General features: G+C 37.9%; 2 protein-coding genes and 1 long non-coding RNA gene across 4 annotated transcripts in view; 1 reads left to right on the forward strand and 2 right to left on the reverse strand.

Annotated features, from left to right (window-relative positions):
* LOC135733327 (uncharacterized) overlaps nucleotides 1-5,914 on the reverse strand; it is a 118,079-nt gene extending 112,165 nt beyond the window's left edge. Inside the window, exon 1 of the long non-coding RNA XR_010526935.1 lies at nucleotides 5,862-5,914. This is a non-coding gene — a long non-coding RNA (uncharacterized lncRNA). The remainder of the gene's footprint in view (nucleotides 1-5,861) is intronic.
* A 7,177-nt stretch (nucleotides 5,915-13,091) lies between these two features.
* Nucleotides 13,092-18,868, reverse strand: zic2a (zic family member 2 (odd-paired homolog, Drosophila), a). 2 transcript variants are annotated; one of them, XM_065251775.1, is made up of 4 exons: nucleotides 18,738-18,868; nucleotides 15,940-17,502; nucleotides 14,386-14,549; nucleotides 13,092-14,048 (listed from the first exon to the last, which is right to left on the reverse strand). In XM_065251775.1, the coding sequence occupies exons 2-4, from the start codon at nucleotides 16,916-16,918 to the stop codon at nucleotides 13,854-13,856; spliced, it is 1,338 nt and encodes a 445-aa protein (XP_065107847.1). In that variant the 5' UTR covers nucleotides 16,919-17,502; nucleotides 18,738-18,868; the 3' UTR covers nucleotides 13,092-13,853. The 2 variants fall into 2 exon arrangements, with proteins under 2 accessions (XP_065107847.1, XP_065107846.1); XM_065251774.2 differs by lacking the exon at nucleotides 18,738-18,868 and having other exon boundaries at nucleotides 15,940-18,728.
* A 1,806-nt stretch (nucleotides 18,869-20,674) lies between these two features.
* On the forward strand, nucleotides 20,675-25,662 carry zic5 (zic family member 5 (odd-paired homolog, Drosophila)). Its single transcript, XM_065251773.2, has 2 exons — nucleotides 20,675-22,557; nucleotides 24,187-25,662. Exons 1-2 carry the CDS (start codon nucleotides 21,513-21,515, stop codon nucleotides 24,627-24,629), a joined length of 1,488 nt encoding a protein of 495 aa, XP_065107845.1. The 5' UTR covers nucleotides 20,675-21,512; the 3' UTR covers nucleotides 24,630-25,662.
* Nucleotides 25,663-27,452: the final 1,790 nt, after the last annotated feature.

Raw genomic sequence — 27,452 nt, forward strand, 5'->3', positions numbered from 1 at the left:
AATATATTTTAAATGCTATCACTACAGATCTGTGAAGTGCCTGTTAAACCTTTTAGGATTTAGAAAACTGTATTGAAAGCGAAAACCAATAAATGTTAATTTTGCTGCTATCTCAGTTCTCAAATGCAGATCTATTGTACTACACAAGAGGAGTTTGTAATGCACTGTGGTTATGGCTTTAATGGCTGGTTGTTAGTAATGCTCAATGCTTGTCATTAGGAAAACCCTTGGCAGAGCATGGGCTTTGAAAAACATAAAAATACACACTGGCTGGGTAAAATACAGAATAAGCAATGACTTGATCACAAAAGAACTTACTGCTTTATAGGCGTAATGATCAAATCTTTTATGGATATCTATGAAAGGCATTTTTCTGTAGCCTTCTTTTTGCACAATGTGGTGTTTGAGAGTGAACACTAAAGAGTCGTGAGTGCTGTCATTTCACATTGACCATTTGCTTTCTATTGTTTCAGGCTATGTTTAAAAGCTGTAGAAACCCTAAACCGTACCACTAAAAACCATTACTAAGACAGGACCATAACAAAATGGGATTTAGTTGTAACTCAATGTGTAAAGGGTTCTGGAGTAGGCCTGGAAAACTTTATAGTGAGACATAACAATTACTCGAAAAGGCGATATTTGCTTAATGACTTTTTTTTAAAAGCATGACAATTTTTTAATGGAATATTAATTTAACGTAGAAAAGTTATGCTATGTTAAATAATAATGAAATCCCATTACATGACCATTCTTTCATTTATTTCCGAAATGCATCTGCCTGATTGCGTGCACTTATAGTGCAGCTAAACAAAGTAGTGCACAACTTAAAATAAGAGAGCATAGAGCAGTTTATAGCATGTCAGTTTTTCTTGGGATCAGCAAAGGTTAAAGTCAAGTGGCTGGTAACAACTCTATTATATGGCGCGTCTCTCATTGGCAAACAGAAGCGTTGCATGTAAAACTCTAGTGTAGGCCGGTCCCCTGAGACCCCTGTGCACAGCAGGTTAACCTGTCAGTGCTTTTTTAAGGCCTGATTGCTAAGCCCCCTGTAGCTTGAGGTAAACTGACAATTTTCCATCAGCAGGGAGGTTGGCTTTATTAGTGATAGGGTGAAAAAAAGTAAAATTTGAGCGCAAAGGGTATTGTTCCCTCCAATGGAGGATTAACATATGAGAGGTCCAATCAATTAGCCTGACGCTAAGAAACACATGAGGCTGTCTAATGAAGGGACATACAGATAACTGAATGAGTACACTCTTAAAAACAAAACACGTTAAACATTTAAAACCAATATCTTCGGGTTTATAAAACTAAAATGTAATTTACAGATTATGCTATCAGTTATGTGAAAATTGTATCGTCGCACAGCTAACATTGCTAACCTTTATTGCAACACTACATGTATTTTTGTACACAAAAAGGCAGGTACCACCAAGATTTAACCACGGAACAAATAAATATGTCTTAATGGTTCATCTAAAAATATGAAACGCACTCGGATGATTCATAAAAAGCATTATCTATTAAAAGTTTATAAGGGGGTCATTAGGCACAACTAGTACAATTTATACTTCTGCATTGAGTGTATGAGTGTACCTTACACCATAGCCTGCACAAAGCCTGATCCACATCTCTCCAAAAATTTAGCGACGCATCACTTCTATCCAGACCGTAAGCGCTGTGATTGGTCTGCCAAAACCCCTCCCTCAGGGTAAAAAAATCTGTTTTACATTATCCTGTACGTATTTTCACTCACAAGGTTAAAACAAAGATAGGCCAGGCCGACAACTCAAGCTGCAACAGAGGTTGCTGTCTAGTTACCTTTATCACTGCCAATACCTCTCAACATACACAACAAGTACTGCATTTTCGACTTTTGCCTTGATACTGTAACATGCCCGTGGACATGTACCTACCAGTGATCTGTGTAACTGCATGTCAACACGAACAACTACGCAGAAATTTTAATGAAAACTGACGGTAGCCTAAGCCATAGTTGCTATGGGGTAGGTCCGATGCAAAAGTATAAATCACGCTTTATTCTAGGTTTTGGAAAGGTTTGCTGATCCTAAGAGTCTTTAAAGGGAAAATGAAAATTCTCTCATCATTTACTCACAGATGTTGTTACCAACTTACGTAAAAATGTCTTTGTTCTGATGAACACGGATGAATATATTTTGAGGAATGTTTATAAACAAACCATTCATGAGCCCCATTCACTTCCAGAGTATTATTTTCTTCCCACTATGTAAGTGAATTAGCCTGGGAAAACCCAAACAACTTTCGGCAAATTTAGATTTGCTCTGCAAGTAGTCTGGCAAAGAGGCCATTCAAGCCCATTTCTAATACTGAGAAATCGCGGCACCAATCAGAAACGTTGGGGCGAGCTTTACACGATGACAACAGCGCAGCGACAGTAAAGCAGATTTTGTATTACAAAGATGGATGCCGCCGTGGAACATCTTTTGTTCTAATCAACTATCGCGTCTGTTTTAAGGGATTTAAACCTTTAATTTTTGTTAAAACCCGAGCAAAAACAACACTCTAAGACTTCATATCTAAGAAAAGATGTTATCGCTGTCTTCATGACTGGATCCGGTAAAAGTCTGATATAGCTCTGCATACGTCATCTTCTTCATCGCTGTGATTGGTTTTAGGTCTATCCAATTGGATACAGAGGCATTTGAGAGACGTTATTTGGTGACGCCCCTTTGGAAATGATTTGTCAATGATGCTCTGCCAGACCATAACTCAGTTACTACTGAGAATGGTCTGGTTTTAACCAGGCTTTAAGTGAATAGGGCTCATGATCAGTTTGGTTACAAAAATTCCTCAAAATATCTTCCTTCGTGTGCAACAAAACAAAGAAATGTATACAGTTTGTAACAACATGAGAGTAAGAAAATGATGATAATTTTATTTTATCCCTATAACATTTCAGTGTGCCTTTGAGCAGGACAAAACAGATGAACCTTATATTAGACTAGATTCAACTTTATTCTTCTTGTACAAAGTAAAGGGCCAATAAAAATTGCATGAAACTGGAAATACAAATAGCAAAAGTATACAAATATATACAGTAAGTACCTGTATTTGTGTATATACAATAGAGACTGTTATGGGGTACAAGGTTAATAAGCTCAATGTCAATGTTTTACACAAAAACATGAGGAGAATTGTTGGATCGTCGCTAATGATTATAAGTAGCCTGGATGATAGAAGTGTGTTGTTAGAAGAGGCACCATGCAATGAATAATTCAAGCCCCTAAACCACATATATACATACATGTCATTAAGGTAGATGCTGACCAAAATAAGACATTGACACAGGAGACTGGGGGTAGCTTCCAGACAGCATGGGGTCCATTTATTCTAGCCCTTGATTAACTCATCGTCTGTCCACTTGTCCTACAGACATGTGCTAACATGTCATAATCGTCATAATTCTCATCAGCCGCCACTTGCTCCCCAGCTTCCTGATTAGGGCCCTTTTCCCAGAAGGCCCCTGGTTAAAGCTTAATAATTCCCCTTAGCCTCACCCCAGTGTACCATGGGCCGCTCAATTAAATACAGAATATCTAACCAACGCATACTGACTCAGGATGGACCTTACCTCCAACTATACGCCATGCTGACAAGCTGTACTGTTCTTTGGTTCGTGGCAATTAGTCCCCTCTTATCAAACCCCTGGCACAGAGTGTGCTTTCAAAACGTGCTTGGTTGTTTTATTTCGTGAAGTGCCACCTCCGTGTTTTGTGTATGGGGAGGAGGGATTTGTGCGGAGTAAAATTCTGCATTAGAAACGCAGCTTGTTGCTCACTGCACCTTCAAATAGCTTTCCTCCCCTTTGTTTTGTGTGTTTTCTGTACGATAGGGCAATATCTGTCAGGAGTGCCACTCTTCTAATGCAATTCGCTGTCTTCTGCATCATTGTAAACAGCTGTCAACAGTGGTTCCCATTTATTTGTCAAGTGCTGGAAGGATGGGGGGCCTGCAAAAATCCGCCAGTTTGCCAGCAAGCCCACCGGGGACCGTCTTCGCTCAGACTTCCCACGCGAGCTATGCGCGAGGTGGGAAGTAAATGCACTCGTTTCCCTTCCTGCTAGGCGCTGTTTATTTTTCAACACCTCCTTTGAGGGCCGCATCCCAGAGACCAGACAGCCAAGAGACAGGAGGGATGTCACTACAAAACACCAATTTGTGGCGTAGCATCTTCGAGCGCTCCGTGTTTACGAAGGCGTCTGCGGCCTTGCAACTGCTCGTGTGATGATGAGATGTGCAGCCTCAAATAGAGTGCCCCTCTAAGGATGAGCAAGTGTCCGACCGTGTCCTTCTCACCACAGATATGACTGCAAGGAGTTTGGGGATAAATAGTGTTTGTCATTGTTTTGCCAGGAATTTGTGATTTGTCAAGAAATCAATATACTCATTATCACTGTAAGAAAGCGTATGGCAGGTGCAGAAACTAGAGAGGGAGATGCGTGTGGTTGACACATAGAAGAGTGGGAATATTAAAATGACGCCTGTGTGTAAGATCAGGGATGACAATAGTGTTGAATGGGAATGTATTCAGTCAAACAGGCCTCTTCTGATTTTAACTTGTGACAGTAATGCATTATCAGTATGACCGTGGAGAACCCTGCACACTACTTCTTGTTTTAAAAATTGAAAACCTTTAGCAAGGTAAATGGAAAAACAAGGTTCCTAGTAGGGATGCTTAACGATTAATTGTGATTAATCGTTAACAGAATAAAAGTTTTTGTTTACATCATATATGTGTGTGAACTGTGTATAATAACTTTGTATAAATAAATGTACACACATGCATGTATGTTTTAGAAATGTTTACATGTGTATATACATTTGTATATTTATGTATAATTTATATTATAAATATAAATACTTTATATATACATTTTTTTCTTAAAATTATACATGAATGTGTTCATATTTATATATATACATATTTATTATACACAGTTTACACACATATGTGATGTAAACAAAAACTTTTATTCTGCTAACGATTAATCACGATTAATTGTTTAGCATCCCTAGTTCCTAGTGAAACATTATACAATGTTTTTTATATTACAGTTACTTAAAAAGTAGTAGCAGTGGATCTAAAAATTGCCAGAAGTTTCAGGAACACGGAAGTGTGATCATTATTCATTTAAGTGATATGCAAATTTTCTTAAAGTGGATTTTGGTGTCTTAAGTGGACAATTAGAACAACCTAGAATTAAACAAATGAAATTGTCAATTTAAAGACAGCATACAATTCACAGGGCTTTTGTTTTACTCCCAAGAAGCTTTATTTGAGCAAGAGTAATGTTTATTTGACAGTGGATATAAATAGACATCTTTTGTCTAGATTTAAAACCTTTTAACATTGTGTCTTCAACATAATTATGTTCTTCTTAAGAGTGTATATGATAGAAGGATTTAATTTCAGCTATTGGTTGTATATGGCGGCAATTTAGTATCTGTTTCGAGCATGATGTTATTTAGCAAAAGTATCATGGTGTAGACTGTAACACCATCAAATTTTTTAAACAAAATGTACATACCGGTATCTGTTGTGTTGTGCTGAAGCCGTGAGGTTCAAATCTGTCATTAAAATACTTATTTGCACACATAAATTTAAGCCTGATCAATTCATTCGAATCATCATCACTTTGGGCATTAGCTTAAGTTACTTGTACTGTTGTTATAGACATTGACATATGTCAGGTGCTACCTGACTAGCCAATGATGAGCTCACTGACCATGATCACCAAAACTGTCTGGGGACCCCGGACCTCCTGCGTGGAAATTTGATGTTCAAAGTCAATCAAATTATTTCCTTACAGTCCACTAACCTGAGCAATGAACGACCTGCCCAATCTCCCAATAGCATGAATTTGTTGACATCGATGGAGTGATCTCTAATGCACCTTATTGGAAAGACATACATATAGTGGACATGAGCAATGCCATTGAACTTTCCAAAGAACAACACTCAGAGTACCTTAATGGCGAGAAGTCAGAGATACACTTTTTCTCTTAATGCCTTAAGCATTATTTTGAAGAGAAGGTATTTGACTAATATTTGCATGAGACAGAGATATTTTTGTAGTATTCAGAGAGCTCCGCGGGTGCACGGCCTCCCCATGCGACGACCAGACAGTGAAAAGTATCAGTTCTACAACTTACGACACAGGAATCCATTCTGCACAGACGGCTACTGTTTTGATGTTCATCTTCAACCAATCCTGGTGTTTTAATAACCTGTGGAGGGCCACTTGTAAACTCTTGATGTGGGTAAAGTCAAAAACTTGTAAGATATTAGATATGCATAGGAATATCAAACCAGATCCTCTGTGCATGGGGTTTTTGCGTTTCACATTTGCTTTTAAGATTTAGTCAAAGGTGCTCAATGAGAAAAGTAAGAGAGACAGCTGGGAAAAGCTTATCTATGCGACGTACGGGGGGGACCTGCGTGCACCTTGATATTTGGAAAAGAGCCATCAACACTCATTCCCGTCAGCTCATGTAAATACTACTGAATTGTGTTTCTCTCCTCTTCGCATTGTAAATGAAAGAATAACAGCAGGAGATAAGTTACAGATTATCGAAAGTGAAATTTGTCAGAACACTTTGAAGGATTGTCTCCATAAAGTGATTGAAATGAGTGCTAAGACAAATTCATATTGACATAAAATGCATACTGTTCCCAATTTATGTTTTAATACTTAACGGGGTGGTTTCCTGAACAGGGATTAGACTATTCCTAGACTAAAATAAATGAGAAAGCTGTCCAAACTGAGAACAACTGGCACTGACATATCTTAAAATACATCAGCGCCCTTTGTTTTGCTCCAAAATGCACACAGGTAATGTTTTTAGTAAGGAATGTTTATTAAAACTAGTTATATTTTCTAATTTAACTGAGGCTGTTTCTCAATTCCAAGAACGCAAAGAACGGACTTGCATTCTAGTGGAGATCAGTCTTGCCAGGCGACCTTGGAAGAATGAACGCAGAAGGTCGCGAGAAAACGGAACGCATTTATGAGAATTGAGATGTGTGCGATCTTCCTGTTGGTCACCTGACGTCCCCCATTGTTTTGCCCCAATGACTTCTGGGCCGTAAAGCGATTTCAGCGTGCAAGTCTGCACTCGATGCATCCTCGATATCAAGAACACATCCGGGTATTTTCATGCGTCCTATGTACTTGCGTTCTTGAGAATTGGAATTGAACTGATTGAATGATAAATTGAATGATATCGTAGAGCGAGAACACAAGGAATTGAATGATGATGTAGAGCGAGAACACAAGGAATTGAATGATGATGTATAGCGAGAACACAAGGACGCAAGATCGCTGAAGAACGCATATTGAGAAACAGCCCTAGTCCTTGCTAGTCCCTGTCCGGGCTCCATTGACTTCCATAGTAGGATAAAAGAATACCATGGAAGTGAATGGGGCTCATCATTGGTTTGGTTTCAAACATTCCTCAAAATATGTTTCTTTGTGGTCATTGGAACAAAAAAAAAAATATATATATATAAGTTTCTTACAATATCAGAGTGAGTAAATGATATTTTTTGGTGAACTATCCCTTTAAGGGTTTTATTTGGTGAAAGCAGCCAGTTGAGTAAAATCACCATTATGTTTTTAAATTGTGTAGAAAAATGCTGAAATAAACAGGTTACTCCAAACCTTGTGCTGGTTTCCATGACAAATACAGCATAATGGTGGAGAACACAAGGGGTTCTGTTCCATTAAGTCATTAAGTCCTTATAAAACCAAACTCGGAGAGCATCTTTAGCCCTGCTGCTGCCCTCGGGCAGGGGACTGCTGTGTTTGAAGATCAAAGTCATAGAGGTGTGACTCTAGGTTTATATGTGCAGGGAAATTGAAAATTTCCCTAAACTGGAGGGGTCTGCGTAAAGAAAGTAGGCCACATCCCTGTAATGGGCTTGAAAAATGGACACTGTGCCTTTTCCAGGGTTTTTAGAGCTTGAATAACACAAAGTGCAGCTTCTGAACCGGGTTTTAGTTAGTAATTGGGTTACATCATTAGACCACAGTTAGTGACTCATCACATCCATCTGTATGTTTGTGTGAATCAGTCCACCTGATTCCACCTAAAGAAGCTTCATAGGCAAAACTAAAAACCCAGAGGGTGCACATTTACGTTAATGAACTTCATAAAAACACTGAAATTATTCTATTACATACTGAACTCTTAATACCTTTAAAAGAGTGTCTGCACTTCTGGGAGAGAATTTACTTACAAAAGGTATTTCTCAGAATCTCTCAGAAGACCTTATAAATTATTTATAAACCATGTTTTTGTTGTTTACTATTCTCATATCATGACTCTACTTCATAATTCATACTTAACACTACTTCTGTGATTGTCACCATCAAAATTAATCTCGTAAGTAAAAATAAAATTCATTCAAATAAGTCATAGTATAAAAAGAGAAGGTGTTTAGCAGGGGACGCTTTCAATGGCTTGGTTATGTTTGTGCTGAAAAGGCGGGGCCAGCTTGGGTTTCCTCCAGGAATTAGGCTTTTTGTTTGTGTCTATAGGCCAGAAGTGACAGCTATTCCTGCTTGCTCAAAGTAAGCTTATACATTTGTCGTGAGAAAGGCGGTGTCTGTGTCCACCCCTCTTGACATGAAAGTCTCAGTTCTGTAACAGGAAACTCAACTGTACATAGACTTCCACATAAACACACTATAAGAGGGTGGTCCAAAATGCCAGAGTACCAGAGAAAGGGAGAGGGTGAGAGAGAATTACAGCCATATCCAATGCAATGAGTTATGTTGCAGTCACAATATTTTTTTAAGTGATTGCTTAATTTGTTTGAGGTAACAGGTTAGACAAATCATAACTTTGACAAATTATGAAAATGTGAAAAATTATAAAAAATGCTAATCAAGAAATAATTAAAAATGTGGAAATTTTATGGAAGGTAATTCCTTAATGTCTTAATGACCTTATAGATCTTGTGATACAGATAATAGAGAAATCTTGACAACTCACAGAGTGCAAGAATCTGTCTGATATGCCACTGTAGGTTAAAACAATATATTAAAGCAATATTTATGGCCCGTTTTTTGAAGCAAGTTTTCAAGTACAGTGTTAGTAAAATGCAAGCAGCATCCTCACATTTGGCAAAATAATTTTTATATAACTAGTGAATTTCGTAAATTGATAAGAACTCAGACAACTAGTCAATTCATCTTACTACTCATGTAAAAAAGGAACGCAAACTTCTACAATATTACTGCTTTTTCGTTATTGCAAAGCCAAAATGCATTACACAATATAACCTGGTAATGACTCAACAAATAAGACTTTAAAGCTGCATGCTATTTGTCAGTTTCATCAATTTTGACAATTGTTTAAAAACCTTGTGTTGCTAGAGAAAGTTCATACTAATTCTGTTAATTTAATATGTGAAAGAGGTTGTCCATATTAAATAAATAAATATTTAAATTCTCGTGTGTTGGGTGAGCGCCTGTTTTTATTTTACTTTTCTCATCATCCTCTTCTTCCTCCAATGACAGGTTCAAATCTATGAGTCTGCATCACATACTGCATGATCTTTGAAAAATAAACCGATAAAGAACATGATCACTACTCCACTGAAACATTGAAACACAACTGTGGTAAGTAACTGCAGATCATGTGTTAACACATTATATTAATTTATTTTAGACCACATTTATTCATCGGGTTGGCCCAATATAATAGGCTACTGGGAAAGTTTTGTATTTCAGCACTTTAAAACGTGCAGCGCCTGTAACAACACAGCTCTATTTAATATTTGCGTAAGTTAAGATATTTTAAAATCCCATGATTTTAAATGTTCTTTTTGTATTACCATGTAAGTTGTTTCTTCTCTAGTACCCTAAATCAGGTCGCCAAGTCTCTGCCCTAATTAAGTTTCTTGAAATAAAAAAACCTCTTTAAAATCTTTTAGGAAAAACCTCATTAATAACTGCACTGCACGATGTATATATAGGTTAATTCGCTTTTCATTGAAATTATCAGTGAATATTTGCTTGCTTGTTTACGACTGGCATACGTGAATTAGAACCTTAGAAATGACTTTCGTTTTTTTCTCTGTAAGAAATTCGTTAAGTTTAATTAGATGATTTATTTTCAGATGATCCAAATTACAAAAAGGTAAAAATTTCATTGTGGGCATATGGGGCAACTTAAAAAAACCATAATAAGAGAGTGACGCAGGATTATTGCAGGTCACACTTTAGGGGGCTTAGTTTATGGATAGGTGTAAAATATAGGAATTTCGTGTGTGTGTGTGTGTGTGTGTGTGTGTGTGTGTGTGTGTGTGTGTGTGTGTGTGTGTGTGTGTGTGTGTGTGTGTGTGTGTGTGTGTGTGTGTGTGTGTGTGTGTGTGTGTGTGTGTGTGTGTGTGTGTGTGTTCTCCAGCATTCACACAGCAGTCTATATTTACGCCGAACATTTTTAATTTAAATTGATAGGTTAAATATATAATATCCCAAATATAATATCCCAAAATCTACAGCTGTTCCAGTTTGTTAGAATAAATTCCCAGCTACAAAGAATAATGTTAAAAAATACGTCTAAATAAAGATGTTGTCATTTTCGACATAGCTGCATGTTTTTCTACATCCAAAAAAGTGTGTGTCTCTGTCTGCGTGTGGGTGGGTGTGTGTGTGTGTGCGCGCGCGGTGTGTGTGCAGTGTGTGTGTGTGTGTGTGTGTGTGTGTGAGAGAGAGAGAGAGAGAGAGAGAGAGAGAGAGAGAGAGAGAGAGGGAGCGAGAGAGAGAGAGAGAGGGAGCGAGAAACTGGGCATAGCCTATACGTCTGCGCATATATCTGCAGGTGTGGATGAAATCGGCTGGAAAATGACTACAGCCATTCAAATTGAGGTCTCACCGCCTCAAACAATAACTGCTCTTGGTTAACATTTCCGTGCTAATTAGTATTTTTTTCTGTTATCATCCCATTATTAATATTGTTTTATTTTATAGCCTATATTATTATATCATTATATTAGATATGTAAATGGTAATGTTTTAGATATAAATATATTGTTGCTTTAAAGTTTTCTGTTTGTAAGTGCCCAGTCTGTGCCCATTTTCACCCAGTCTGTTAAATGGTTAAAAGCCTGTTTCACATTCGCAGAGACAGGAGATGGCAACACTCACTAATTTTAAAAATGTAACCAAATACCAAAGTAAACAAAGACATAGGGTAAATGCATTGTGCAATCACATAATGAAAACCTGCAACAAATGCGTATGCGAAAATAGCTTGTGTTGACTAATTCTATTACCGCTATCTTTTTCTTTCATTTTTTTGCCTGTATACGATGTCACTTACGTTCATACATTAGTGCTACAATTTAATATTTGTATATTTAAAACAATTATTTGAAATAACTGACTAAATGCCTACAGTCTCCAGTGCTAAAAAGAAATGCGTAGTTTGCTTTTAAATTGGAAAGTACAGTCGACAACAGTGTTTCTAGGACAGGTCTTTGTACATGGATCAATATCAGAGCAGCATGCATTGAGAAGGAAGCGTCATCCAAGCTCTACAGGGCGCTGACCTTTCACTATCCCTACAGGTCACACCATCTTTCCCTAAACAGGTAAACACATTATACACACAACTTCAAAATATGCCTTTTCAGATCCTGGTTAAATAGAGGGTATTTTCAACAAGCAAAAAGTGGGCGATTTTTTTAACAGCCAAAAAAAAAAAAGATTTTACTTGCCATACCGTAGGCAACTACACATTAATAATCAGAGTCATAACCTGGTGATTTCTGAACGGACCAACAGGCTGATCCGGGGAGGAACTTTAATTATACTCGACCAGTTATACTTCATGTGAATGAAATATGTTTATTTGGGTATACATTATGTAGATACTCGTGTGCCCATCTCAGAACACGCTGTGGCACCGGGTGGTGATTGTAGTGATTTTACAGTCAACAGCAAGAATAGCGACCAACAGTCTATCCCTTCCCCCAGGCTTTGCGCACATGAATATTAATCTAATCCTCACACTATATAGTTACACAACATTGCTCTGGAGCTCTAACACAGATAGTGACATGGATGCACATTGCTCTCAAGTATCTATAGTCTATTAATTATCTACGCTGAAAGATTGTTTTCATAACACTTTTCAGGCTGTCAGTGATATTATCATACACGAAAAAGGGCTTAACCAGCCAATACATGCCTGGATGCATGATTGTCAGATTTCCTTTTCGAATTCTATTTTATTTTGCTCCTTAACTCGCATATTTGGCGATGTAGACTATTTACAGTCTACATCTGCTCCTCTGGCTACGAGGAATATTTTTTTATTTATTTTAAAAAAGGAACAGAGAAAATCACAAGGGACGTAATAGAAAAGCCTCCATCGTTAAAGCGGATAAGTAGCAGAAACCGCCACCTATAATGCCGTTAAAAGGGATTATGACAAGAGTGCCTGAGTCAAAGTCAAGTTCAAGTCTACTTGATTTTATGTTTTTTTATTTTTGTTAGATTTTCCAAAGCGCAAAGTATGGATAGAAAGGGGAGGACGGCCATAGTATTGCTCAGTCAAATTAAACGAGCGTTATAAGAAGCGATGCCACACTTCTACACTGGGGCAAAAGTTCACATAAATGACATTGTTGCCTAATAATATGCAGAAAGGTCAGCTGAGGATCGCCAGTTACTGATCGGTTTTCCTTATTATCCATGAACGTCATCCTGCACTCAAAACTTGCATGTTTGATGCGGTATCACTATTAAAACTTTTCTGTTTCTTTTTTTATGTAAAACTTTTTATAGTTATATTAAGATTAATTTAAACCGTTACATTCATTAATAATTAAGATGATTTATCACTAATATGTCAGGGTCACAATTCTGGTTTACAGTGAACATAGCCTTTACGTTCTGAATACAATTTACAAAAAACAGACACGCTGATTTCAACAGAGAAACCTAATATTGAGTTTTAACTCTAAAATGAATTAAAGTAAGGCCTACAAGTTTTTCTTTTTTATCGTAATGTGGAGGAAAGAAACAAAAGCGCTGTAAAGATTATACACTTGCACCACATTTTATTATATCTGTATGCAGTAAAATTTTTATCACAATAATGAAGAAAACACTTTTCAAACTTTGAACAAAAACACATAGCAAAACAACTGCCCCTGTTCAGCCCATAATTGTACATATTTATAGTAAAGAAACATTCTTTATAAATATTGTTTCATCTGTAGCAAGTAAATACCATAATTTAATTACAAGTGGATAAATATGGCAGTCGATATTTACAAAAGAAGGGTGTAGATACAGATATTTAACGGCACGACATTTATTCGCCCCACAATCTTCCAAATATATTTCACAATTCAAACTTGCAAAGCACAAAACGTCACAAGTTAAGCCCAGCAAACTAAATATACATTCACAAGCAAATATTGTGTCTGTCTTCGTTAAATGTTGACTTTGGCACTCTTTCCAGTTAATAGATGTTTAGTTACAATCAGTTTGCCTTTTATGGAATCACAATAATCAGTATGATAATACAACTTTATGGTAATATGTGCACTAAAAAGTCCAGTTAGAGAAATAGCTACCATTGAAGGAACATCTATACACCAAAAAACTGACAAAATCTATTACAACCATTAGGGAAAGAGACCGTGTATGTACAAAAACGGAGTGTTTCTTCTGTTGAAGTGGGTATATTAAATCCTGTTGGACAAGCGCATAATATAGGAGCGTTCATTTTGTACAAGCTGCATGGTTCTCCTGGTTTTCTGAAATGGTTCCTCTTGGGACGGCACAGTCTTAAACATACCATTCACTGAAATTGGACGATAAACTGCTGTGGTTGTTGGAACTGTGCACCGCTGAAGAAGGCGACAGATTGTTGTTGCTTTGGGTCTCAGTGGAGGGGGACACCAAACCAGGGGGTGTTGAAGATTCATAACCAGAACTTGCCGCTGGCGACGAGTCAGATGCAGATGGAGCCGATTCATGAACCTAAAAAAATTGAGAATTCAATAATTAATGACCTACAGAATGACTTGTGATCAGCGAGTGATAAACTCACCAAACAACTTGTTCAAGAAAAAACATCATTAAAAATCAGTAGTTGTTTCAATTAGAATATATGGCAATGTTTGAATTAGAGTAGCATCTAATTTATCGACCATTTAAATTTACACAAGCTAATGATCTGCTAAACATGACATAAATCATGTCTGTTACTGTCTTTATTTGCAGTTAATATATAGTGTTACTGTTAATGATATATAAATACAGAAAGCAGACTTTTATAGACTAAAAAATATATTATTTATTATTCAATATAAATTACCTTCATATGCTTTCGAAGAGAGCTTGGGTGAGTGTAGGACTTGTCACACATTTTGCACAGATACGGTTTATCTGACGTGTGAACGTGCATGTGCTTCTTTCTGTCACTGCTGTTCGCAAACCGCCGATCACATCCCTCAAACTCACACTGAAATGGTTTCTCCCCTACAAGGAAAAACGCAAAGAAATGCACAGAATTAGTTAAGTTTTAAACAGTATTTCATAGTCTAAATAATAACAAAGAGTCCACCATCCAACTATAGTTTCAGGAAATTATTAATAAGTAACTATTTCTAACTTAAATATTCAATAAAGTCAACCAGACTGCGAGGTTTTTATTATTATTTTAAAATGCCCAAGATGTTACCATGCACATCGTACGTCGTGCTTACGAATACAGAGCTTTACGCCTTACAACACAGGGGGTCATTTACACAACCTTATCTACAAAACATCAACAGTGTAGTGTCAACAATAAATTAAAAGCAATGTAAATTGCAGGAATTCACTGTGTTTGGCCATTTGTTTAAACAAAAACCACGATTAAAATAAAGGGGAAATACGTAACTTAAAATTTTTTCATCAACCACCACACCATTTGTTTAAAAATTATCAGAATGTAATTAACAACTTGGCAAATAGAAGACTTGATAGCTGCGTGTATTCTGAAGAGGAAATTGCAACCCTGGTAATGGCCTGTCTAACACATAGATTGTCAGTGCAATGGAAAGAATAACAATAGGCCCACAGATCGCCCATTCCTAAAGTAGGAAACATTTTCATTTCTATGCCGCTCTCTTTGTGTTGGTAATGTTCTGTATTTACTTGTAAATTCGTACATATGTATGAATGTACATATTCATACGTGTGTGTGTATGTGCATTTTTATGTCCCATGTAAAGTACTTTGTTTGCATAGAACATTTTGAAAACAATTACAGAGTTGATCACTGTTATTGCTACTATTATGCAAAAATATACATTTTTATTGTACAACTATTTAAATGCTAAGTTGTGTGGCCAAAAACAGTAGCACAATAAACTAGATTACATTTCAAAACCTTGACGTACTGCCAAAGTATTGGTCCACGCAAACATCAAACCGTTTGAAGAGATTTACGGCTCTTTTGCTCACGCGATGAGCCCTCGAATAGCCTTTGACCCGTTTAAAGTTTATGAACCACAAACCCTCGACAGCCTCTTACATAATTCAGTACATTGTTACAAAACGCACATTTACTCCGTACTAGACCGGGCATAATCGTTTCCAGCCGTGATAAAGGCTGCTCAACGGACAAATTGAATATTTACTCATACTGGAACCGTTTTTTTTAAAAAAAAATAATAAAAAAATCAAAATCTAACCGTCAATCTACGTACGTGATTTTAATGTCTAAAAATACACCAACTTCGTATAATCATCTTATTTTTTATAAGCAACACTATTTTGGATACCAAATATGATTTAAGTACAGTTAAATTGAACAACGTTGCTCTAAAAACAGTCCCAGAACATATTAACATGAATAAATAACAACAATAAATATCATAATTACCTGTATGTGTTCTCTTGTGAATCTTTAAATTTTCTGATCTTGCGAAGACTTTGCCACATCCAGGGAACGGGCAGGGAAAAGGTTTTTCCCCTGTATGCACTCGGATGTGATTGACCAGTTTATATTTGGCTTTAAATGGTTTGCTTTCCCGGGGACACTCTTCCCAAAAACAGATGTGATTGCTCTGTTCGGGTCCTCCAACGTGCTCGACCGAGACATGGGTGACCAGCTCGTGCATGGTGCTGAAAGTTTTATTGCAACTCTTCTTGGGATTGCTGAGCTGCTCCGGATCGATCCACTTACAGATTAGCTCTTGCTTAATGCACTGTTGTCTCATGTAGCGAAAGAAGGCACCGGGGTGATGGTGATGCGCTGCCATATTCATCCCCATGTTCATATTCATGGAGCCGTACTGGTTATGCAGCTGGGCGGCTGAGTAGGGGTCGGTCCTCGGGCTGGAGACCTGGTGATACTGATCTGATCGCCCGAAAACCTCCCCAGGTAGTCCGAGACGCATCTGACCGTTAAGAACGTTTGGAGAGCCGTGAGATCCATGCTGGTCGTGGATGCCCGGGAACAAAATGTGGCCTTGGCTATCTGTATGAGAGTGATGGAGGGAGCCGGCAGTGGGGCCGAAGAGCGCATGCTGGCCGCCCGCCGGTGAGGACTCACCAAATCCACGGCTGCGAAAGAGAAAGTCCCGCGTGGAGTTAAACGGCGAGCTTGCATATGATGTGACATGAGCCGCGTGCGCACCAAGAGCCGCCGCGGGGTAACCGGGCGCTTGGCTAGTGAATGCAGAACTCTGTCCGGGAGAGAGATCGTGGTTCAGTTTGAAGGCGCCCATGTGCGCCGAGTCGACAAAGCTGTTTTGCGCTAAACTCAAGTCTCTTTCCTGCATATCACTGGAGGAGTGATGATGCCTGGCAAATGTGCCCACTCCCAAACCGGGGAACTGATGCCCAGCGTCCAGCAACATGCTTTTGTTAACCAAAAACAATTCTCTTTAAAGCAGTCTATGCGCGGCGCTTCAGTAAAACATACAATACAATATAATGCACTACGTGAATATTAACTTCCAGATTTGATAACACGACATGAGGCGATGAAGTTCGATCCGTTCATAGGAAAAAGCTTTTCGCATTGAGTTAGTCTATGCTTTTCTTGTGGATAACTTGTTACTCAAAATCCCCAATGCATAGAAATGAGAAGATTCCTTTGCGCTTGTCCTTTCAAACAGAGTCGATGTCGTTGTTCTAAGATTAGACGAATATACGAATAATTATCTTACTGGGTCTTCTCTGTTCCTGCAGCATCTCGATTTGAAATGTTTATTTCTTTCGCTTGTCTATGTTTATCTCGGAGGGTCCCTCTTTCTCAGTGGACTGGCACTACCTCCTCTTACGCCCCCTTTAACTGGAGCCCGGTCATTCATTTGACGCATTCTCATTGGTCGCCGCTCCTCATCAATCCCAGTTGCACCTCCAATCGAACGCGCTCGTTTGGCAACTAATCGCTGATCGCCATCTTCCACCTACAATTACCGCCTACTTTTCGGAGAGGCTTTTCGGGGAAGGGAAAGCAAAATTTTTGCGTCAGACCGCTTAAAAAGTGTAAATCAATGTCCAAGCGATCTTAAAAGTATACGTAATGCATACTTGTTTGGAGGTACTGTAAAAACAATGCTTAAACATGTTTATGTAAAAAAAAAATGCTTATATGGAAATTGAATTAATTACCTTCACAAACAATTCAACAAACAGACGACGCTAGCATTAATGAAGTACTTTAGGTCAACACTGTTAAACTGGTAAACATTGCTCAAGGTGCTTTGGTCCATTCCGCACGTAAGTATCAAAATGATAAAATATTTTGGACTGAAAAATGCCAGTTTGCTCCTAGCTTATATAGTCGTCAGTCAACGTCTGAATAAATGTCGAGGGTAAGATATATACGGGCGGACTGACATGTCAAAATAGGACTAAGTATATAAATAATGTTTATACATTTAGGTATACATCACCTATTAAAATTTGTTGTATCAACGAATACATGAAAAATATACTGTTGGGGAAAAGAAGGCAATTGTATGCAAGCAGAAAAAGTCAATGTCATATTTGTTGCTTTCATCATTATCATTACATAGCCTACAAAAACTGTTATTGGATTTGAAAATGCACTGTTTTTTATGTCGTAGAAAACATAGAGTACTACGTTTTTGCTACTGTTCTGTACCATGTACACGTTTTATTATTTCAACAATAAAATACAACATGTATAGATAGCACGCTTAACATATATTTCATAAGCTGCTATTACAATGTAGCCTACTGTGTCTGGACCTGACATACATACTGTGTGATTTAATGCATTTAATACATTTTAACAGCTAATAGCCTATCTCTTCGTTTTATTTTTTATATAGTATACTGGCTGTGATAACATTCTGATGTCAATCGAGCACAATCTAAAACAAATTTAAGAAAAATTGTGACGTCACCAAGAGCCTACCAATTGAAGTAATACGGATATCTGTATGGTTTATAAATAACATTAGTATATTTTGTGTCATATGTACGCTTGTTTACCTACCTTGCAAGTTATCTCGTACATTCCCTGACAATAATGAAACTGTCCGAGTGAAGTTATCCATGACCGTGCGGAAGGGGTTACGTTTTGAAGCCCAGGTCAATGTACAAAAGCTACTCGAGGGACTATTTCGGATCTAACAAAGTCCCACATATAGCGTCCGAGAGTTTATTTAAATGCTAACATACAGTTACAGGAAATGTACTTACAATTCATTTGAAGTCCTATAAAGTTCCTTTCCAACACACTTTCTGTATTCGTGGCATCTGAACACTTTAAGCTGTAAATAATAGGGCTAAGGATGTATAAAACTTTGGAAATTCTGTGTGCCTCAGCTCAAAGCCATGCTGTCTGAACGTTATGTACCATTCTTCCAAGACTATTTCTACCCTCTCCACAGGAAACGCAGGATCTGATCCAAGTTCAAAGTCACGTTTACCGACCTCTCTAAGAAGTTCTTTATTTCTCCAGAAAACCACAAAACCTTTCTCCTTTTCAATGGGCAGGGAGAAGAAGCGAAATGAGACAGAGAGTGCAGTCGGCCTGGAATACATAGCTGCTGTTTTTATTATTTTCTCATGTTTCAGGAAAGGGAAGTTATAATAGACTTAAACAAAATACATACGACAACTGACATTTAAATTAAACGAGTGATGTTTATATGTAACTGGAATATACATGTACTCAATACAAAAAAATTCTCATGTGAAAACTGAAAATCAAACTAACCTTTAAATCAAAATATGTGAACAGTAATAGGCATAACTCTATTTTACATGAAATATGGCTTTCCGATAATGTTGAATGCTCTTAGACAAAGCAACAAGGCATTTCTTTCAAGTTGGACATTATCAATATGGCGACGCATTGTTGGTTACTTTTAGTGACCTTTTTTCAAGGGTGTTTGACCTCCGACCCGTGGAGACCACATATGTTATCCTTTGAACTTATTATGTTAAGAAATCCTTTCTGTTCAAAGGTTGTAAGGGGACAAGTGCTAGCCATATCCCTCCGATATGTCGTTTTCATAAACACAGCCACCAAAAAACATAAGGAACAGTCAAATTTTGTTTCAACCATATTTATTCATTTATTGTAAATTGACTAAAATAATATAATAATAAAGTAAATATTATATACTATACAGCAGCACATTTTACTTAAATTAAACATACACTACTTCAATACAACTCAAATGTAAAAATTGGGATGTCTTAAATATTAATTGTAATGCATTGATTATATTGCTGCTGGCGCTTTATTACCATTTACGTTAAATTAAAATCCTTAATAAATCTGACATGTTAATATTTTGTGCAGAAAATTTACATTTGCAGCTTGTTGCAGTGGAAGCAATTTAACATAAACAAAAATCAATTTAAATAGATCAATTTTTATATTTTGTTAAATTATTGTCATTTGTCGTCAAGTCTCCTGTTTTACATAGTCTAAGCAACAAATAAATAAATAATATTTTGAAATAATTTTATTATTTGAATGAAACGTGACATCATACTTATAGCACCAGATTTATATTATTTCTTAATTCTTACCTTTAAAATTCAAAACTGTACCTGTTGTACTAGGTTAACATTTACTGCACTTAATTAGTTTTTGCAATTATTCTTTGGAATATGGTAAAATTGCCCTGAAGGCTTTTCAAAACTGTGTTTGAATTAAGACATATTAAATCCATGGCATACACTTCCTGCTGAGTTCAACATGGATTCTGAAAGGGTGTGGACGTGCACCGTGACATAAGTACAGCATACACAACAAACAAAATATGTAAAACGAAAAGAAAAAACTATTTTTTAAACAGCTTAAAAATCACGCTTGAAAGACTTTAAGGAAGGCGTTTATCAAAGCTTGCAAGAGTTTATCAAATAACTTTTTCAAATATATTAATGGGTCGAATTATTCCGTCTATAGTGTATTTCACACAGGAAGATATTGTTAATATCTGACAGAGACCAGTGCATGTTTTTCACCGAAGTTCCAATTATTTTCAAGTTTATAAACACATATTTCATATATTAAAGGCATATATTGCATTTGATTTTGGAAATTGACGTGTTGAAATTACATGTTAATGTTGCTGAATGAAAATAAACTTTATTGGAGAAAGCAATTGAGAAACAGCTTCATGAATGTGCTCATCGCCATTTGTGTGTATTTTGTGTGTTTAAGAAATGCTATATTTTGTGTGGTTGCAGAGCTCTGACCAGATTACTGTCTTGTATTGAATTATTGGTTTTACCATATATTTTATTATTTGCATTGCATATAAAGTAACATGTTTAAAAAGAAAGCATGTTCTACGTGTATTGGTGTGAATCACAATATGTTTTTGATATTATCATTATCATTCACTTTCAGTAGTATCCCTATTCAAGATGCTAAAGGCATTCGAAAAATATATACAAAACAGAATTAGCCTATACTTTTTGCTGGATTCATACTGTTGACACGTTATTAAAAATACGTTTTATTTAATGTCTATTCAAGCGATGCGGGGGATGGCTTGTGCAATATGTTTCATGTATGTTGTATCACTCTGTTGTGTGCAAAGAAATAAACCTCCTTCCACATGTGTGTGAACGTGTGTGTCTTGGTAAACAGATTTGCCTGTAACTTTGTGAGCACAACTTTCTGGAGTGAACAGTGATGAAGAGAGTGAGGGGGCGGAACCCCGCTGAGCCTCTGCGCTGAAAGACAGCCAATCGCTTCGTTCTCTTAACTGCCAGTCACCGAAATCTGTCCAATACCCGCAGTGCCATTTCTAAACTCTATTCCCCACTGTGTCCTCCAACTGTTGTATGTTCTGCCAATCGCTTGAGGACAGAGTGGGAAAAGGAGCAAGCAGAGTTAGAGGCAGGACAAAAGAAGTTCTATAGACGGCCATATACATATATTTTAATGGTTTCGGTAGGCCTGTAGTTTAGGAAAACAATAGCAGTGAGGGTGGACATGACAGCGTAGTGATGGAGCCCCCTTTAAGCAAGAGGAATTCGGCGATAAGATTAGCGGATTTGGCATCGACTCAAGCCCTTCCTCATCAGAATATGACAGGCTTCCCGGGGATAGGGGGGCATCACCCGCACTCCCACCATGCCCACCTCCACCCTGGGGAGATGGGCAACGACCCCGGAGTGGCTCTCACTCCATTTGGACCCGAGCACATGGCACAGACCAATGCTCTCAAACTTAGTCCATCTCAGCCTGTTCAAAGCCATCCCGAAGCCCAGACCGCGGCATCCTTCACGTCTTCTCAGACCACTGTCGGTTTCCCCGTGGCTCACCCCCACACAGGCTACACCACCAGCAGGGACTTCATCCTCAGGAGAGAGCTCTCAGCCTCTGCTATGCATGCACTTGGCGACCAGCATAGTTCCGCCTCCTCCCCTCATCACCATGGCATGTTCATTTCCCCAACAGGTGCTTATGGGCACGCGGAAGGTGGTGCCCATCCACTTTTCTCTGGACTGCACGAGCAAGCGGCCCCAGGTGCCCATCACCACCATGCCCTTAACGGGCAGATGCGTCTGGGTCTACCGGGGGACATCTACGGCAGGCCAGAGCACTTCGGCCACAGGCCCGAGCACTATGGATCTTCCTCTCTTCACAGCTACAACTCCATGAACTTAAATGTGAACCTCGCCACGGCTCCTCACGGAGCCACTGGAGCGTTTTTGCGATACATGAGGCAGCCCATCAAGCAAGAGTTAATCTGCAAATGGATTGATCAAGAGCAGACCTCTAAGAAGCCCTGCTCCAAAACTTACAGCACCATGCACGAGCTAGTGAACCATGTTACGGTAGAGCACGTCGGGGGACCCGAGCAGAGCAGTCACGTTTGTTTTTGGGAAGAGTGTCCGCGCGAGGGAAAGGCGTTTAAAGCCAAGTACAAACTTATCAATCACATCCGCGTGCACACGGGAGAGAAACCGTTCCCGTGCCCATTTCCCGGTTGTGGCAAAGTATTCGCGCGCTCGGAAAATCTCAAGATCCACAAGAGGACTCACACAGGTTAGTTAAAACGCACAAATGACTTGCCATAAACTTTATTCACTGTTTATTTATATCTGCGGACGAAATGTTTCGTGGTACTTTACAGGTAATCTCTTTATATGTAGCAGCGTTATGTGGGAAAAGAAATACTTTCTTGTCCTCCCACCCCATGCACATTCCCCCCTCTACAAACAGAACCGATCGAGGGAGAGGATTTGTTTGTTTACAGTGCTCATTCTTATGCGTCGTGTCTTTGCCAAGCAAATTCATCTTCTAAAAAGAACCATTTGATGTTTATAGTCTCATAAATTCAATGAGAGATCAACGTGCATACGACTAGAATTGTAGCTACTTGTACATATGGCAGTAAAGTACTCTACGGATTCAACACTGATATGACGGTTTTTATTGATGCATGCATTTTAAAATATGGAGACGTGCAAAACTGATGTGAAAAGACATAGCTGCAATATTTAAGATGCTTTACGTGTTTAAATAATTCTCGAATATGAAGTTTTATTTCTCTTTGATATTTTTTCTTCTTCTCGAAGTTATGGTTTAGTTTTCGGCACGTGCTTATCTCTTAAGTCCACAGAGAAATGCTATCAGTGAGTTTAATAGGTCCACACTAAAGTAAATATAGAAAATGCATTAGTGCCTTATTGTAAGCTACCAAAAAAAACCTGTGCTGGTATTACTTTACAAAACAAGCAAGGCCTTTGCCATGGATGTTAAGCTACTGTACTGTACTGTACTATATTCTAACATTGTTTAATGAATATAGTGGCCGTAGCTATGCATGATATTGCACCAGACCATGTTTTATTAGATATAAACAATGCATACTTGACTATGACACCAATAAGTACAAATATGCAGTCACGTGAACCCCAAACCATTATAAAGTACGATTCAGAAAAGTGTGGGAGTGGAAGGCAATGTGTTTTTGGAAGTTGTTTAGGCGTTGAAAGTTTTTCTAAAACTATTTTATCCTGCATTTATGTTCTACTCATAACACGTGCTGTCATGATGGATATATAGGCTACCGTGTCAAACATAGCCAGAGTCGATTTAGACACTGTGCACATGATATCTGGAATCAACAATAAATATGCGTAAAAATATCACGCTTTGACACCGTGAACCAATGTCTAACGTTTAATGTATGACATGAGATACATTGAATAGCTCGTAAAGCAGGGTCAGTAGTTATACAGGCAATCTGATACATATGGCCGAAATGTTAAACTCACTGGCGTGTCCACTACTAATAATATAGAAAAACGACAAGAATGCTTGAAAAGCAAGCTTTAGCAGAAGATGCAAGGATTTACAGTGTGGGTGCACAACGCCATGTGGTATGCCTGAAGTTGCCAAATGTAACAACGAAAAGTAATACTGTGGAATTATAACGTGACTAAAGTCCCTTAAAGCTCTCTATCAATGCTATGCCTCAATGTCAAGCATACATAAAACACTTTAGCAAGGCATCTATGTCTGCTGATAACCGAGAAAGAAAGCATAAGTTAGTTTCTTTTCTCTAAAAAGAAATGTAACTTTCCCAGGACCTGATGATTTAAATGATGCATGGTTGATTTTTTTTTATTATGGCCATATCAATATCATCTCTGTTTTTCTTTCCTCCAGGCGAGAAGCCCTTCAAATGCGAGTTTGATGGCTGTGACAGGAAATTTGCCAACAGCAGTGACAGGAAGAAGCACTCTCACGTCCATACGAGTGATAAGCCTTACTTTTGTAAAGTAAGAGGTTGTGACAAGTCATACACTCATCCGAGCTCACTGCGCAAACACATGAAGGTTCACTGCAAGTCTCCTCCGCCCCCTTCCGCCAACACGGGCTCTTCTTACCATCCCTCTACGACGATCGGTGTTGCCCTTTCCCCCAACCTGGAGCCCCACAGAAACCGTTCGTCGAACCTTTCGCCTCAGGTGACCAACCTAAACGAGTGGTACGTGTGCCAAGGAAGTGCCGGACCAAATAATCTACACACCCCTTCCAGCGATGTGCCAACGTCGGAATCCGACGACGAGGACTCTTTCAGACACACAGATGCAAGAGCAATGCTCTGATTGAACAGCAAGGAATATATTCATGATGAATGGTCCATATCTAAACACACACAAACACAAATTTTAAGTGTTTCAATTTAAAGGACGTGAAACAGCCTGTGGATGACAGTGGGTTGAAGAAATATTGCCCCCAGTTTGCCATTAAAACATGTTTAGAGCACTGATGCAATTTATGTCACTACGTTGTTAATCACATTTATAAGCTGTCACATGCAACATAAAAGTGAAATGTGGGATTTAAATATGACACGTGAAATAATCAAATTTTGTTGTTACGATTTAATGTGATGTGTTATCAAATAACTTCGAAAAAGCTCAAAAGATTCAGCAGTTATGTTTGGTTGGTTTTTTTTCAGCATTACTTCTCTTTCGATGCACATACATTTTTATAGAAGAATTTTACACGTCTGATCGGCATTTTTAAAAAAATAATGCAGTGACAATACTGTTTTTTTATTTTTTACTTATATTGTCAGTGTCAAAGACAAAAAAGAATTTAAAATGGGCTACGTCTTTGTTAAAGTTTATACAATAACTGTGGTCAGGGCTGTTTTGTGATATTTAAAATATTTTAACTTATATTTTATGCAAAATCAGTGTAACTTTGATTAAAGAGTACGAATATGTCCACTGAGACCCTAAATAATTGTATCATTGACAGGCCTATCCCTGACTGATTTGTAAATACTATATGGTATTGATGCTTGTGAATGTTGTTGTAGCGTCTCAACAAGTTTTGTACATTGTAATTTATTTGCTGGTATTATTGTTGGTATGGACGTACAGATACACCAAAGAATAATATAATTTTGGTGAAATGAAGTGTTGCTTTTTATCGTGTTCTGTAAAAAAGGTCTTACTTGAATAGGCTGTATAATGTGAAGATTCATTCGCATGACCTGTGTAGTAACTTCTTTATTTTTATTTTTTGAGTTGCATGATGGTGTTGATGGAATAACGTGAGAAGGTCGTGAAGAAATGTGATGTTTGTGTATAGTTATATGGAAAACTTGAATAAAAGCAGATGTGTAAATATGGTCTTTTCAGTAAAAAGGCCTTCGTTCATTTATCAATGTGCGTATGTCATTAAATTAAGCACATTTAGGTGTTCTGGTTTTGAAAATGCCCACTTACTACAAAATGACTATTTTTTTGCATCATATAATAATCCAATTTATGTGAAAATCAAACAAAACAGAAACGGTCTGAAGTATACTATTTTTTAGACATTGCGCTACGAATGTAATTTTTTACTACATTTTCCTTTAATACACATATTTCCTTTCTGTTCAGTGTCCTTTCAAATTGGAACGCCTATATAAAGTAAAATAGTACAAAGCTACCAATACATGAATCATTCATGGGAATATAAAACATAAAAGATACCTGACAATAAAAAGAATCTAGTATGGAGAATATGAAACAAGTCCCCGTCTTTTTCCTTCATTAAAAGGCACAATCACACTTTCAAAGTACCCCCCTGTCCCAGACTATAGAATCAGAATTGACCAGCGCAAGTTCTGCACAACTTCAAAGAGATCCACATCAGAACGGAAGACTGCACGGTGCGTTAGGACTCTATGGGTAACATTTGAATATTTATGGTAGAAAAACTACTAACTGTCACTAAATGGTCAATCATCAAAGCAGAAACGTCTCACGTTTATTTAAAGTCACTACACAACATTTTTTACAAGATAAATATTTTTCCAAAGAAAGTTTATCAAAAAGTTACATGATGCTTTATGTCAAACCTTTTAAAAATGCAACCACATTAAAACATACGTCATCTTGGTTTATACCCGGTTCATAAAATAAAGCATGAACATTGGTGCTTCATTGGAGATTGTAATTTCTCGTGTCAATGAAACGCCCCATTAATAGTGTGAAGTTCAAGGGCACTTCATAAAGTGTGTGTTTACCGGCCACTGGAAACAGGCCACTTGAATCGGAGACACTCTATTAAGATACAGTCTCACTGACCTTTAGTTTCATGCTACGTTAGAGCAGTCAATTCGCACTCCATCAGAATCGCTCATATTTTTGTTTCCAAATCTTTGAAATCCCCGTGCGCATTAAGGTTTAATTTGGAAACAAGCGCGCGCTCTGCCCAGCCTTTGTCCGGAAACTATTATTTGCCCGAGGAAAGAATGATCTTCTATTTATTTAAAACAAGTGCCCTTTGAATAGTGCAAAATAAACACGGTGAAAAATAACCAAAGGGATGGTCCCCTCGGAATGAAAAGGGGGACTTTATAAAAGCTGCAGCAGTCACAGCTGAATGGGAGACGCTTTGAAGTAGAACTTATTATCTGAGGAATACTTTTCGGTCGTCCTAACGACGCTATTGAATCGAAAGCTACCCCCTTTGTCAGCGATTTGTTCTCCTTTAGTGCAATGCCCGTGGAAATCACTTACATGGTCTACCTTAACATACAGCCTGCAAATCAGTAACTCTAAGAGTCAGACTCTCAGACGCCACTTTTCAAAAGACAAAGCAGAAGTCAGTGTGAAAACGCAGCGAGTTCTCTCCCGTTTTCCCTTTATTGGACAGAATGATCACATCAGAGGAGCCTGTTTACTACAGTCTAGTCAAATTTCACACCGTCAGCTTCTCATTATGTGTTTGACGAGGGCTCAAAGTACCCAAGTCATTGTGCACCCTTTTTTGCGTTGCAACGAGGACATGCTAAGCACATGTAGGGAAAACATGCAACTGAAGTTTAAACTTTCTCCATTAGCATAAACACTTCACGCTTTATACGTCTGATAAGCGTTTGCTTGTTTAATTTACACTACCAGATTTCTTCTGAGAGCTTGCAA

The sequence above is a fragment of the Paramisgurnus dabryanus genome, chromosome 15 (genome assembly GCF_030506205.2).
Source record: "Paramisgurnus dabryanus chromosome 15, PD_genome_1.1, whole genome shotgun sequence".
NCBI lineage: Eukaryota > Metazoa > Chordata > Actinopteri > Cypriniformes > Cobitidae > Paramisgurnus > Paramisgurnus dabryanus.

Bases quoted from the DNA above. Each gene is read 5' to 3' on its own strand.
- zic2a (XM_065251775.1), bottom strand. From the start codon at position 16,918: ATGTTGCTGGACGCTGGGCATCAGTTCCCCGGTTTGGGAGTGGGCACA. The intron at 14,550-15,939 runs GTAATTATGATA...TTTTCCTTGTAG, and splicing joins TCACAAGAGAACACATACAG to GGGAGAAACCATTTCAGTGT. The intron at 14,049-14,385 runs GTAATTTATATT...CAATTTTTTTAG, and splicing joins CTCTTCGAAAGCATATGAAG to GTTCATGAATCGGCTCCATC.
- zic5 (XM_065251773.2), top strand. From the start codon at position 21,513: ATGGAGCCCCCTTTAAGCAAGAGGAATTCGGCGATAAGATTAGCGGAT. The intron at 22,558-24,186 runs GTTAGTTAAAAC...TCTTTCCTCCAG, and splicing joins CCACAAGAGGACTCACACAG to GCGAGAAGCCCTTCAAATGC.